Source organism: Salminus brasiliensis, chromosome 21 (genome assembly GCF_030463535.1).
Source record: "Salminus brasiliensis chromosome 21, fSalBra1.hap2, whole genome shotgun sequence".
Taxonomy (NCBI): domain Eukaryota; kingdom Metazoa; phylum Chordata; class Actinopteri; order Characiformes; family Bryconidae; genus Salminus; species Salminus brasiliensis.
Genome location: NC_132898.1, coordinates 1,439,624 through 1,452,019, shown reverse-complemented (window position 1 = coordinate 1,452,019; position 12,396 = coordinate 1,439,624). Strand labels below are relative to the sequence as shown.

The following is a 12,396-nucleotide window of genomic DNA, read 5'->3' as shown; positions in this document are numbered from 1 at the left end:
GAACTGCTCACCCCACACTGCCAGAAGGCCGACAGCCTGCTGAGGGGGATTTGTTTGCACTTAATCTAGGAAGGAATGTTTTTTTCTGGACTGCAGAAATTACAGCGCGATTATGGAAATATTATTTGGCTGAGTGGACGGACCAGGCGGTGGTTCCTGGAGGCCCTCCAGGCAGTGTGTCGATACAACCCTGACTGGAACTGCTCCTACACCTCCAGGCACATGATGTCACACTGCATGATGTCTCATCAGCGCAACCTGAAGCAGGTTACACAGCTATCAGCAGCACACATACATATATATATATATATGTATTACAGTATATATAAAATGCCAAAGTCCACTTTTCTTCAACGGTCAACTATCTGCCATTTATTCATCTTACTTTCTTTAGAAACTTTACTAATCAATGTAATATTTATTATTATTATTATTATTATTATTATTAATAATAATAATAATAATAATAATAATAATAATCAAGAACAGCAATGTGAATGTAGCTGTATAGGCAGACATATACATGGAATATATACTGGTAGTCCACATCCATACTCCCATACAGAGTGCCTATACGCCCTATACGATCATTCTTTTTGCATACATCATCACTGTCCAATGAAAAACACGTATCTCCAAAACAGTGACTTTACAGGAGAAGGCAAAAATGTTCTTAACTCTGAATGGACGTCATTGTAAATTAATACTTTGTTCCAGGTAATTTAGAGCATTTCTATTGGTCCATTCTTCAGAAGGGTACAGAATCAGTTCAAAACCACTGAGAAAACTAAAAATGGAGATACATGTTTTTCATTCACAACATTGATACATATGAAACAATATTATTAATTATGAATCATCATAATCATCCAATCATCACATTTAGCTAATTTAACCAGCAGACTGGGGTCCAAATGCCCAGCTGGAGTTCTTGGGCAAGACACCCAACCAACACTGCGCTCTCCTACCTGTGCAGCTCTGGGTACGAGGCCTTAAATACTGTATAGGTGTAAATAACTGCTTTACACAACATAAATATTCTACATAAGAGCAAGCATATCACAACCCAGCCACAGGTCTGCAAGTTTTAGAAGAACACTTTCTAAAACAATTGTATAAATAAATAAAATAAAATAAAATAAAATGCAGAACCGCTAATCTATAAGCCAATAAGCTTTTCTGAGCATATCATGGAGATTATTACTGACTTTCAACTTCGTTTTTTACAAAAAGCAAAATTAGTGCTGTTTAAATGTAACAATATAATAATGCAGCAATTTCTGAGCAAAAACCATGGGATCATATTTGGCTACAGATCAAATCATGATCATGTCTTTAAATATTGTGATAATATTTGACCGTATCGCCCAGGCCTACTTTACCTTGCAGAATACGTCTATTTTATATAAGAAAACCAGAAAAAACCCCAAAAACTTACGTTTCTCATCATCCGCATGCACTAAAGATGCTGCTCTGGACAAAACATCCAAAGGAGTTTCCATTCTCTGCAAAGCCCTGCTGGAAAACGATAAGTTCTGAAACTCCAAAGGTGGAAACCAGGCTCCTAAAACTGGAACAAACACCCAAAGATCAGGATCCAGGAGACAGGCCGACTCTGGAGTCTGACTGAGTTCATGTCGAAGCCCTGGAGAAGCTCTGACCTCCTAATGCTGGAGGTACAACCTGAGTTCAGTTCCGTGAAGGAGGAGCAGAACATGAGAAGGACTGGAGCCCTGATCTCCTCGCTGATCTCAGCTTCCCACACTTGGCATTCCAGGGATACCACGGCTGTTAAACAGGGGATCACTCCCAGTCTGGAGCAAAAGCAAGGCTGAGCTCTAGCTGCTGGGGAGAAGCCTGGCTGTCCAGAGTTGGAGGCAGGAGTGGAGCATGGATCTCCAGGAAGTGTCCAGGGTGTTTTCCTGCTGCTCCCAGTCAGCCCAGTCAGCCCAGTGTACAGGTACTGTTTATGTTTGAAGCTACAACACACGTTAAGCTCAGGGGATTCACTCCAACGTCAAACTAAGCCTCTCAGAAGCTGCTGACCTGCAGGAGTGGAGCAGCTCGCCCGGACACAGCTACACACCCCGCTCGAGCGCCACCTCGGAAGGTCGTAGGTCACCTAAATAATGATCATTAACATTAAAAATGGTTCAGAATAATATGAATAATAAAAAGCGGTAATAAAAGTAGTCCTCGCAGAGTGCCAGCAGGGCTCCGAGGCTCCGAGGCTCCGCGGAGGAGCAGCGCTGGGAGAGCTGAGGCTGGAATGATCGGAATGATGGAATTCTTCCGAGCAGGTGGTGAGAGAGGACGATCCTGATTGGCTGAGGACCGCGAAATGAGATCAGCATATATTATGCAAATTTAAGGGTGACATCATATCCTAGTAACAGGTAGGGAGTGATGAAACGGCAGATTTATAAAGGTGTTGGACGATACTGATCAAATTTAATATCGCGATTATTTTATTAATCAGTATCACGATATTTAATATTAAACTTAATTTTTTAAAACTTAAAAAAAAAAATGTAAACTGAATTTTTAAACAATTTTAGGTTTTGGGTTATTCCCCTGACCAGAGATGGACACAGTTGAATATGTGAGTGAATGTAGTTGAGGGATAACGGTACATCATATCCTAGTAACAGGTAGGGAGTGATGAAACGGCAGATTTATAAAGGTGTTGGATGATACTGATCAAATTTAATATCGCGATTATTTTATTAATCAGTATCACGATATTTAATATTACACTAATTTCTAAAAACTTTTTCAAATGTAAACTGAATTTTTAAACAATTTTAGGTTTTGGGTTATTCTCCTGACCAGGGATGAGTGAATGTAGTTGTGTAAAAGTAGACAGAATCTTAAAATATTAGATAAAATATTAGCTAGCTCCAGAATGTAGTTGAGGGATAACGGTACATCGTATTCTAGTAACAGGTAGGGAGTGATGAAACGGCAGATTTATAAAGGTGTTGGTTGATACTGATCAAATTTAATATCGCGATTATTTAATATTAAACTTAATTTTTAAAAACTTTTTAAAATGTAAACTGAATTTTTAAAACAATTTTAGGTTTTGGGTTATTCCCCTGACCAGGGATGGACACAGTTGAATACGTGAGTGAATGTAGTTGATGGATAACAGTACATCGTGTTCTAGTAACAGGTAGGGAGTAATGAAATGGCTGATTTGGATGATATTGATAAATTGATCAGTGTTATGATATAGGTCTATGATAATATGTTATTATTTTTATTAATTATTTTATTTTATTATTGTATTATTTTTATTATCTTCTAAACTAAAATGGTCAGAAACAGCACGAACACCCTGCGGAAAAGAACGTCCATAGTAAAAGCCACACTGGGTTTTTAGGGCAGATGCGCTGGCAGTCAGCTCTGGTTTATTTATTTATTAATTAATTTATTTATTTATTTCGGCCCACTTGTCCATCCTTTAACACTCATTTTATAAAAGTTGTTCAGAAACCTTTGGCATGGTGGTGGTCACTTTCAGTCACAGTAAAGATGCTGATGAACACGTTGATCCCCCACAGACGAGTGCAGGTTACCATCAACCTGCCTAAATTCAGTCATCACATAACTAAAAATAAATATCTCTCAGCCCACATGGGCGTGTTCCGAACGGTATAGCCCTCAGACGTGAGTTTATGCCATCGTATGTAAATATGTAAATATGTAATTATGTAACGAAGACAAGGAGTTCAAACAGAAACAGAAGGTCAGTCAGTGTAACACAGTTCATTGGGAGCTTGAACAGAGATGAGAAGTCACGGCGTCTTCCTCCTCCAGCCTTTCCACATTTTCCGCAGCTTTTTCGTGCTATATGACACCGTCTTCATGAGTCCTGGGGAAAGAAAGCGTCAGTGTTTCTGTTTTAGTAAAAAGAAAACTTGAAAACTTCAATAAATAAAGTTTAAACTGAAGGAGATTAAGTTCTTTACCTGCTGTAACGATTCCTTTGGCGCTTTGCGTTATGCTGGAGGTTTTCACTATTGAGTAGATACCTTTAAAAGAAACACAAGAAAGTTATATATTGAGTAGAGATGGAAAAATCGATCTGATGTGTATCAGTATCGGACGATTTTCAGCCAATATATGCAATCGGCCGATATTTCCCTAATCGGTCGATCCTGAGCTTTGTAGCGCCATCTAGCGGCAGTAACTGCAGTGTACTGTGACAGAGGAGCATTATGCAGAGCTGCTGTAATCTTCAAAGCTCAGGATCGGCTGATTAGGGAAATATCGACCGATCACATATTTTGGCTAAAAATCAGCCGATATTTCCCTAATCGGTCGATCCTGAGCTAGCGGCCGAAGAAGGAATTGTGTATTGTGACAGAGGAGCATTATGCAGAGCTGTTGTAATCCTCAACCCACCAATGTGATCTGATTGGCTCTTGGGATCGACGATTAGGGAAATATCAACAGATTTTCACCCGAAATATGCGATCGGATTTTTCTAATCACCCGATCCCGAGAGCCGATCAGATCACGGCTACAGCCGCTCATTGACACCTGTTAAATAAATTAGGTAAAATTGTAAAAAAATATTTTTAAAAATCCAATTTACTGTAAACCTCTACCCTCACACCCCTTATACTGTAGACTAGGAAAGCAAAAGCTGGACAAGTGTTCAGAAGAACCTCTGCATGGCCAAACCTAGAGGAACCGGTTTGGTGAGACCAGGCAAAACCCGTTACGGAGAACCTTATTTGGTTAAAAGGCCATTCATTGTTTGTTCTTGTCTTTCCCAGCGAGCGACCTGCAGGCAGACCTGAGCGTTAACGGACTGCCCCTACATCTGCAAACAGTTCTGCATTCTGTCAGCCTCAGCCTACAGCATGGTTAACAAGTCCTGCACTGGCAAAACCACAGGAGCTAGTTGCGTACTCTAAAGACTCCACTTGAAAGGGCTAGCATTACCCACACTAAGTGATTGGGGGAGAGGGAGGGCCGTCCTACACACCAAGAGGACAGTTATGCTCTATGGGACTCCCAGACATGGATGGCTTGGGCGTCAATGGGGCCAGCACTTGCACTCCAGAGTCCCCTCAGAAATCCGCCCCAGGATTTCGTTCCAACTGCCTGGGCAGCTCTGCTGCAGCTTAGCTGCAGCAGAGCTGCCCAGGCAGTTGGAACGAAATCCTGGGGCGGATTTTGTTTTTGTTTTTTTACATCCCGGACCTAAATTGTCCACATCTATTCATGACCCAATTCCCCAGTCCAGTTTCTGCAGCTTACCTTGCTGTACTACCAAGCCACAGTCCGGGTCCTGAGCCACCTGCAGCAGGATCTCCTCCACATCCCGATTCTTCCCGGGCGGATCCACAAGCCGGGTTATCTGCTGCTGCAGCGTCCTCGGCAGAGCCATCAGCTGGGTAAACTGGCCTTCTGGGCTTTTGTCCACCTGGAGACAAACGGACAAACTCTACTTATAGTCACATACGGTACATCCACCCGGAGGCAATAATATAGTGATAATATAGAGATGCTAGCGATGCTAACGCTAACTGCAGCAGACCTGCCTGCTTGTCTCAGCAGCTCAGATACTTGCTACTTGCTTTTGGTGCAAATATGCTGCATTATGTCGTAAAAATATTTCTGTGGGCCTCTGAGATGTCCAGCGGACTAAGGACTAAGGCGCTGTCATGATAATCAGAGGATCGCAGGTTCGAATCCCGGTCATGCTGCTAGCTATCGGCAGCCGAGGCCCAGAGAGACCACAATTGGCCTGGCTCACTCCAGGGTGGGTAGACGGCGCTCTCTCCTCACATCTCTGCGGTGCAGGGTGGTGCGTCAAAGCCGGGTACGACCGGTGTCCTTCAGGCGTGCCGGTGATGTTGCATCACTCTACGGCAGTTCGGAAAATGAGGGGCTTGACTGCGCATGTGTCGCAGGGGGGGGTCCTCGCTAGTGTCGGGGGCAGGGTTGGGTAACTGGCGGCCCAAATTGGGCAGAAAATGTGTGAAAATTAAAAAAATAATAATTATAATAATTGTTTTTAAAAGCCTAAATACCTAAATTTTCTCCACATCCTAAAGAGCTAAACTTCCAAATTTCTGTGTGTAAAGGTTTATTTTCTCCTGTCAAGTTGGAACAAAAATGTAGAGAAGCAGCATCAATATTAAATATATCAAAAAAGATATCATCTAAACTGTGCTGGTGTCATTATTGAGCATATAAGCCCTCCAGGACTAGAACTGCCCACCTCTGTTTTAAGGGGTTAACCCAGTGTGTGTGTTTTGTTCTATAGTGACCCAGCACTGGACCCGAATGAGGTTTGTTTAATTGGCCGTCTTCTCATAAGTCATTAGGCTTTCTTAAGCATACAACACGCTGACATGCTGGCGCTGACATGCTGGTGCTGACTGATTGTTGCAGTCTTTTCTTTCTTTCTTCTTTAGATTATAGATGGAACAGAAACCTTCGATTTTTCACCTGAACCTTCACACCAGGTCTGATCCGGAGTGAAGGCAGGCAGAGTGATAAAGCATTCCTTCTTCCTTCCAAGCACAGATGTGTATTTGGCCCAGAGGCGTTTGGTAGCCTCCTTTGGTGAGTGTACCCTTCAACCGCACCCATCTCTAAGATTCTCCGTCCAAGTGAGTATGAAGACTTCTTTCCTCTTCCTGATGAGGGAAAGGCAGTGCTGTGAGCTATTGTTCACACAATACCGGGCATGTTTCAACACTTCCATCGTGCTGCAATGTCAGCGAATCTGACTCAGAATACAGCAGTAAAGAACAAAAAAGCAAAAAAGGAGTGTACCTGGAGTTAACGAGGTGGTGCTGGGCCACATATCGTCCGTATCAGAGCTCAAGTGTTGGTGTACTGATTGATTTTGGGGATATTGATCATTAACACATATTATATCCAGATTTAGATTTTATTTTGTGTGTTTTACTCAGGATATCCTTGATCTGGCAATTGTAATACTGCTCAAAAGTTTGGGATCACTGTTTACATCAATATGCAACCAATTTTGATGCAGATTAATGTATTAAAGTTATTAAGATGCTCCCATTGTACATGTAAGGTTTTCTTTACTGTAAATCTGCTGTTTTTGAGTGAGCGTGGATAAATAAATCTAAAAATATTGAAATGCAAACTCACTGGGCAAGCAAAAAACCTCCTGCACATACCTGGGGTGAGGAAACGAGGGTATAGGCTCTAACATACCTACTAATTCTGGCAATTAACAGGTTAAGGACTCAGGCGTGACTGAAAAGGACAGAGGGTTCCCCACCCCTGGTCTACAGCAAAGCCTCTGCCTAACTGCTTACTGTCGCCTCCTGCTGGACAGGTATCAGTATGGCATTTTTTTTTTAACTCACCTCCAGTCGCCCCTGCTGTGGCTTGTACACCACCTGAGGACACTCCTGCAGAATGTCATTATACAGGATCCGGAAGTGCTGTATGTTGTCCTTCACGATGTTGGATATTTTGGATTTATCCTCTCCAATCACCATCCTGAAATCTCCTACAGACGTTGCACAATCACAGCAGACAATGGTGATTAAACAGGGGTAATGAATCTCTCATAGCGTGACGTTAACAGGTAGGCTCGTCACGGTTCACGGTCATTTCAAAAGCATGTGCTGCTGTCCAACACTTTTACTGTGACTATGGCTGATGATCATCGTCATGGTGATGGTTAGGGAAATGTGTGATTTATCATGATAATGATGCTCATCATATCGCTCACCCCTTAGCAGACCTCTTAATGGTCCAGGTCCTTTACATATGGCACTGAATATGCTCTGCATGGTCACCTGAGTAAGAAAGTCCAGCAATCTGGAGGAAAAGGTCTTCCTCAGAGAAGCTCTCAGGAAGCATAAGGAAGGAGGCGTTCACAGCACTCTTCAGATTCGCCACCAGGGCGGCACGCAGCTTCCCGTTCTCACCCTGTAGCAGAATCCGCACCTCGGGAAAACAACAAGCAGCACAGGAAATAAAAGAAGAGAAACATCTTAAAATGACTGGAATGAACGAGAACATCGGTCATTAACGATACTCCAGGCGTACTGACCTTTAGTGTGGTCTACCCAGAGACGCGCATGGTAACACCAGCAGCAATGGCTGGATGGGTTTCGGCCAATACCGGCATTAAATATTTAATATTGGCATCAAAAAAGAAAATGATAATGCCATCTATAGCAATGAGGATGTTCACCCCAATCAGCCATAACATTAAAACCACCTGCTTAATATTGTGTAGGTTCCCTCACATAATTGAAGTCCTGTACGTTCTTAGGAGGTCTAAATGAGCATCAATGAGAGTCTTGGACGGTTGTCCCTTCTTAAGGCAGTTTTGGTAAGTAATGACCACTGCATACCGGGAACACCTCACAAGACCTGTCCGATGTTTTGGAGAGGTTCTGACCCAGTCGTCTAGAACATGGCAGTCTGGTTCTTGTCTCAGATTGTCTTCATCACCTTCAAGAATTGACTGTTCACCTGCTGACTAATAGATCCACCCCTCGACAAAAGCTGCTGGACCCAGATCATCAGTGTTATTCACTTCACTGTCATCGGTTTTAATGTTTTGGCTGATTAGTGTGTGTACACTTATGTGTACAGTAATCAAATACTGCCATCTCTTGGTTCTTCCTTGCAACTGCATCTTTACTGTGCTGGGAAACCTTCTGAGATTTGCTCCACATGCACCTGCAACGCACCTTTAGTGGGATACGTTTGGGAACTGATGAAACACTTACTGGTTTGTGAAGCCTTCCTGCAACGTACAGCGTTTTCCAGTGAAGCAGGTCATCTATCAAGGCGTCCGTGCTGATCACGCCATACTTGATGAGCTGCAAGGACGTAACTGAGGTTGAGGAACTGTCAATAATAGGTGCATAGGTTATAATCGGATATGATATGATATGATATGATACTAACCCTTTCATCTGAGGGCACCAAGGTGTTGTAGTACACCCCAGCTCCGTAGTCATTCTGAATGCTGCTGATCTGCTTTGGACCAAAGAATTTTAGGAAGGAGTAGTGCTTTCTGTTCTCTATCAGGTTCATTGTGTGCCAGGTGATGGGGTCGTCCACAGCGAACACAAAGTCCAGCATGTTTTTCTAGAACAGCAAGAAAGAAGCACCTGCTGAAAAAAAGCCAGCTCAGCTTTGATGGTCTAAAATGGTCTAAGCTGGGGGTCGATGGTCAAGGTAGTTAAAAAAAGCTGCTTGGCCAGTTTAGCTCTAGACCAGCACAGTGTGTGTTTTCATTAAATGTGATGGACTGATGGTATGGTAAACTGACTAGATTGGTAAAGCTGGTTGCCAAGCTAACTGGATCAGAATGGTCAGACTGGGCATGCTGGTAGACCTCAGGGTCTGTTTTCATTTGTTTTCAGTGGTTTAGCTGGTTCACCTGACCAATTACAAACACTCTGACCAGGCTTTTGACCAGCCTGACCATGCTGATCCACCAATTTGCCCAGCTTTACCAAACCAGTATGCCCAGCTTGACCATTAGCGTGCTGAAGTTGGTCATGATGGTTTAGATGTTTGGGCTCGAATGAAAACATACCCTAAACTGGTCAAACAGCTTAACCAGCTTGACCTAGCCCACACAACTCCAGCAGGGATAACTAACAGCCCACACAACATGAGGCTGAGGCAGCCAGAGGTTGGAGCACATCGGTCTGCCACAGCTGTCAAACAAAGCTCAATCAGAGAAAACTAATATGACGTCAGATGATTAAACTATATACAAAAATCACATTAATAAACAATGTATCCAGTTTTAAAGCTTGTCTCTTACCCCCATCTGACCTTGAGTGGTCCCAGCCTGCCTAAACACTCCAGACCCATAGGCGAAAGCTAAGCTAATGTCTTGAGGAAACTGGGCCAGAATCCTCCGAAAGAAAACACTCGTGTTCTGCAAAGCTGGGAGCGTCATTTTAGGACGGAACCCTCCTAAATAAACACCTTAAAAACGTAGAAATCGCTCATAGTTGAGAACTAAACGCCATGCCAGCCTGCAGAGCTGCACCCTGCTGCTATGCTAAGCTAAGCTAAGCTAAGCTAACGCTAACTACAGCCGGGAACGTGCAGCTACTTTACGATGTGGGGACTGGAAACCCTTCTGAGATGACAGATGACAGAGAGTTTTAATAAACCTAGACTTTAATATTTATACAGTTTGCTTTTATTGTCTATAAAGAGCTAAAGTTTAACATGCTGCTGCTAGCTAGCATAGCCTGAATCAGTCCTTCACTGCTGACGACAAGCTGATAAAGAACGAGTGCGCCATCTGGCGTTGTGGAGGGTTGGATAAACTGCCCGCTGTGAGCTTTACTGTGCACTGCTTGTTATACTGTATTATCATGATGATTAAGCAGGTTATTACAGGGTTATTACAGCAGCTTCACCAGCCTAACTAGCTGTTTTATTATTATTATTATTATTATTATTATTATTATTATTATTATTCCAGCAAGGGGCAGTGGCGGCTTGGTGGTTAAAGCACCGGATTATTGATGACAGGTGTTGTGGGTTCGATACCTGGGTTTAGCAAGCTGCTGCTGTTGGGCCTTAACCATCTCTGCTCCCTGGGCACCACAGTGATGGCTGTCCACCACTCCAGGCATGTGTGTGTGGACACCCCTACTAATGAATCCATTCAGCTACTTGTTGACACAGATGTGCAAATGCACTCCCACAGCTTGTCTAGTGCCTGTAGAGAAGTACTGTCAATAGAATAGGACTTTCTGGACCACATTGACATCATGAAGCTATCGCACCATGCTGCCTAATGTCAGGCGTGCCAGCATTGAGGAGCTGTGGAGCAGTGGAAGAACTGTGTTCTCTGGAATGATGGTGGTGGAGCTCCATCCAGTACTTTTGGGATGAGTCAGGGATGATCATGATGAGGTGGGTGGTGATCATCATCATCCAACATTCTGACCTCTGGACAGTAGAGACAGTTACTCCAACAAAAGCAGGAGAAACTCTTTTTAATAGCCCTGATTTCAGAAGAAACAGTGAACGAGCAGCTGTCCTAATACTTTTGTCCATATAGTCTATGGCTAGTAAAATTACATTATAAGTACATGTCATCCAGGAAGTTCCTGGACGCCACCTTGAGAGCCATGGCTTATAAGTTCAGCTTTTGCTTGTAGCTGGTTTCAGATGGTTCAAGCTGGCTTTAGATGGTCAAGGTGGTTGAAAAGCTGGTCATCCAGGGTAAAGCATGCCCTACACTGTGAAGACGGCTATAAGCTTCTCACCAGTTTAGTGTATGTTTCCATTTGAGTTGAATGGACTAGCTGCTCGGTCAGCATGATCAAGAAGGTCAAGCTAGCCATAGTGCTGGTCACACTGCTGGTCGACCAGCATGGTCATGGCGGACCATCTTAAAGTGTAAAGCGTCTGTCAGATAGTGTCAGATAACAATGTGTGGCTGTACATAGTTTATATTATAGTGGTGGTAACGCCTGGACCCAGACGTCGGTCGCCATGACTACAACTCAACTATAGCCACTACTACTTTATTTACCATCCAAACCCACCAGTGGAGAATCTGAATCATTACAGTTTTCTTTAGGGACTACTTTCTGTAGCTGCACTACACCCTGCAGCATGTATCCCTCCACCATTTTAATGATCTGATTCTAAAAGCAGGTTCTAGAACCGAACTCTTCTCAGAACTCTGGTAGAACCGTGTCTCAGGCATCAGGCAGCGTCTTCATCACCATTAGGTGAAGAACTTTCTGTGAGGAGCTTTTATTAGAGCTTCAGACGTCTGCTTCCCTTCACCTCCACTGTAGAACCACAGCTCTGACTGGGGGAGCTTATCTAGAACCGAGACCACTCTGAATGAGTTTGTTTACATCTTAATTATGTAATTACACAGAAATATCATATTTATCAGGGATGCACCGATTCGATACTATGATCAGATATCGCTCCCGATACTAACAAAATTAGTTGATTCAGGTATTGGATAAAACTGGTTCACGGAACCCGATTCTTGCACCGCCGGTATTCTAGGCTTCATAACCCAGAATCAGATCAGAGTAACCAGCAAGACTCCCCCTATCTAACCAGCATGGGGCCCTCGACCCATCATCAACCATCAGCGAGGAACCCAGCTCGTCTTCCATATAAGGAGAACCGAGAAGGGAGGGGCTGCTCGCTCCTCTTTGGTCTCACAGACTTCAAATTTCAGAATAAAAGTCCTGAGCTCAGACAACACCAAGCTGAGGTCCAGCACAGGTATTCATTTTAGTGACCAATAAACAGAAACTGGGTTCATGTGTTATAGTTTGTTTTGCTAAGTTAGTAAAATAATGATTACGTCAATCCTGATGCCTTGTATCAGTATCAGGTATCAGCCGATACTCAAAGTTCATG

General features: G+C 43.2%; 2 protein-coding genes across 2 annotated transcripts in view; both read right to left on the bottom strand.

Annotated features, from left to right (window-relative positions):
* vgll4b (vestigial-like family member 4b) overlaps positions 1-2,111 on the bottom strand; it is a 48,352-nt gene extending 46,241 nt beyond the window's left edge. Inside the window, exon 1 of the mRNA XM_072665846.1 lies at positions 1,439-2,111. Coding sequence (XP_072521947.1) covers positions 1,439-1,502 — 64 coding nt within the window. The 5' untranslated portion in view covers positions 1,503-2,111. The remainder of the gene's footprint in view (positions 1-1,438) is intronic.
* A 1,640-nt stretch (positions 2,112-3,751) lies between these two features.
* On the bottom strand, positions 3,752-10,258 carry tamm41 (TAM41 mitochondrial translocator assembly and maintenance homolog). Its single transcript, XM_072665987.1, has 8 exons — positions 9,803-10,258; positions 8,932-9,114; positions 8,751-8,843; positions 7,806-7,956; positions 7,368-7,513; positions 5,275-5,440; positions 3,975-4,037; positions 3,752-3,877 (listed from the first exon to the last, which is right to left on the bottom strand). Exons 1-8 carry the CDS (start codon positions 9,938-9,940, stop codon positions 3,801-3,803), a joined length of 1,017 nt encoding a protein of 338 aa, XP_072522088.1. The 5' UTR covers positions 9,941-10,258; the 3' UTR covers positions 3,752-3,800.
* Positions 10,259-12,396: the final 2,138 nt, after the last annotated feature.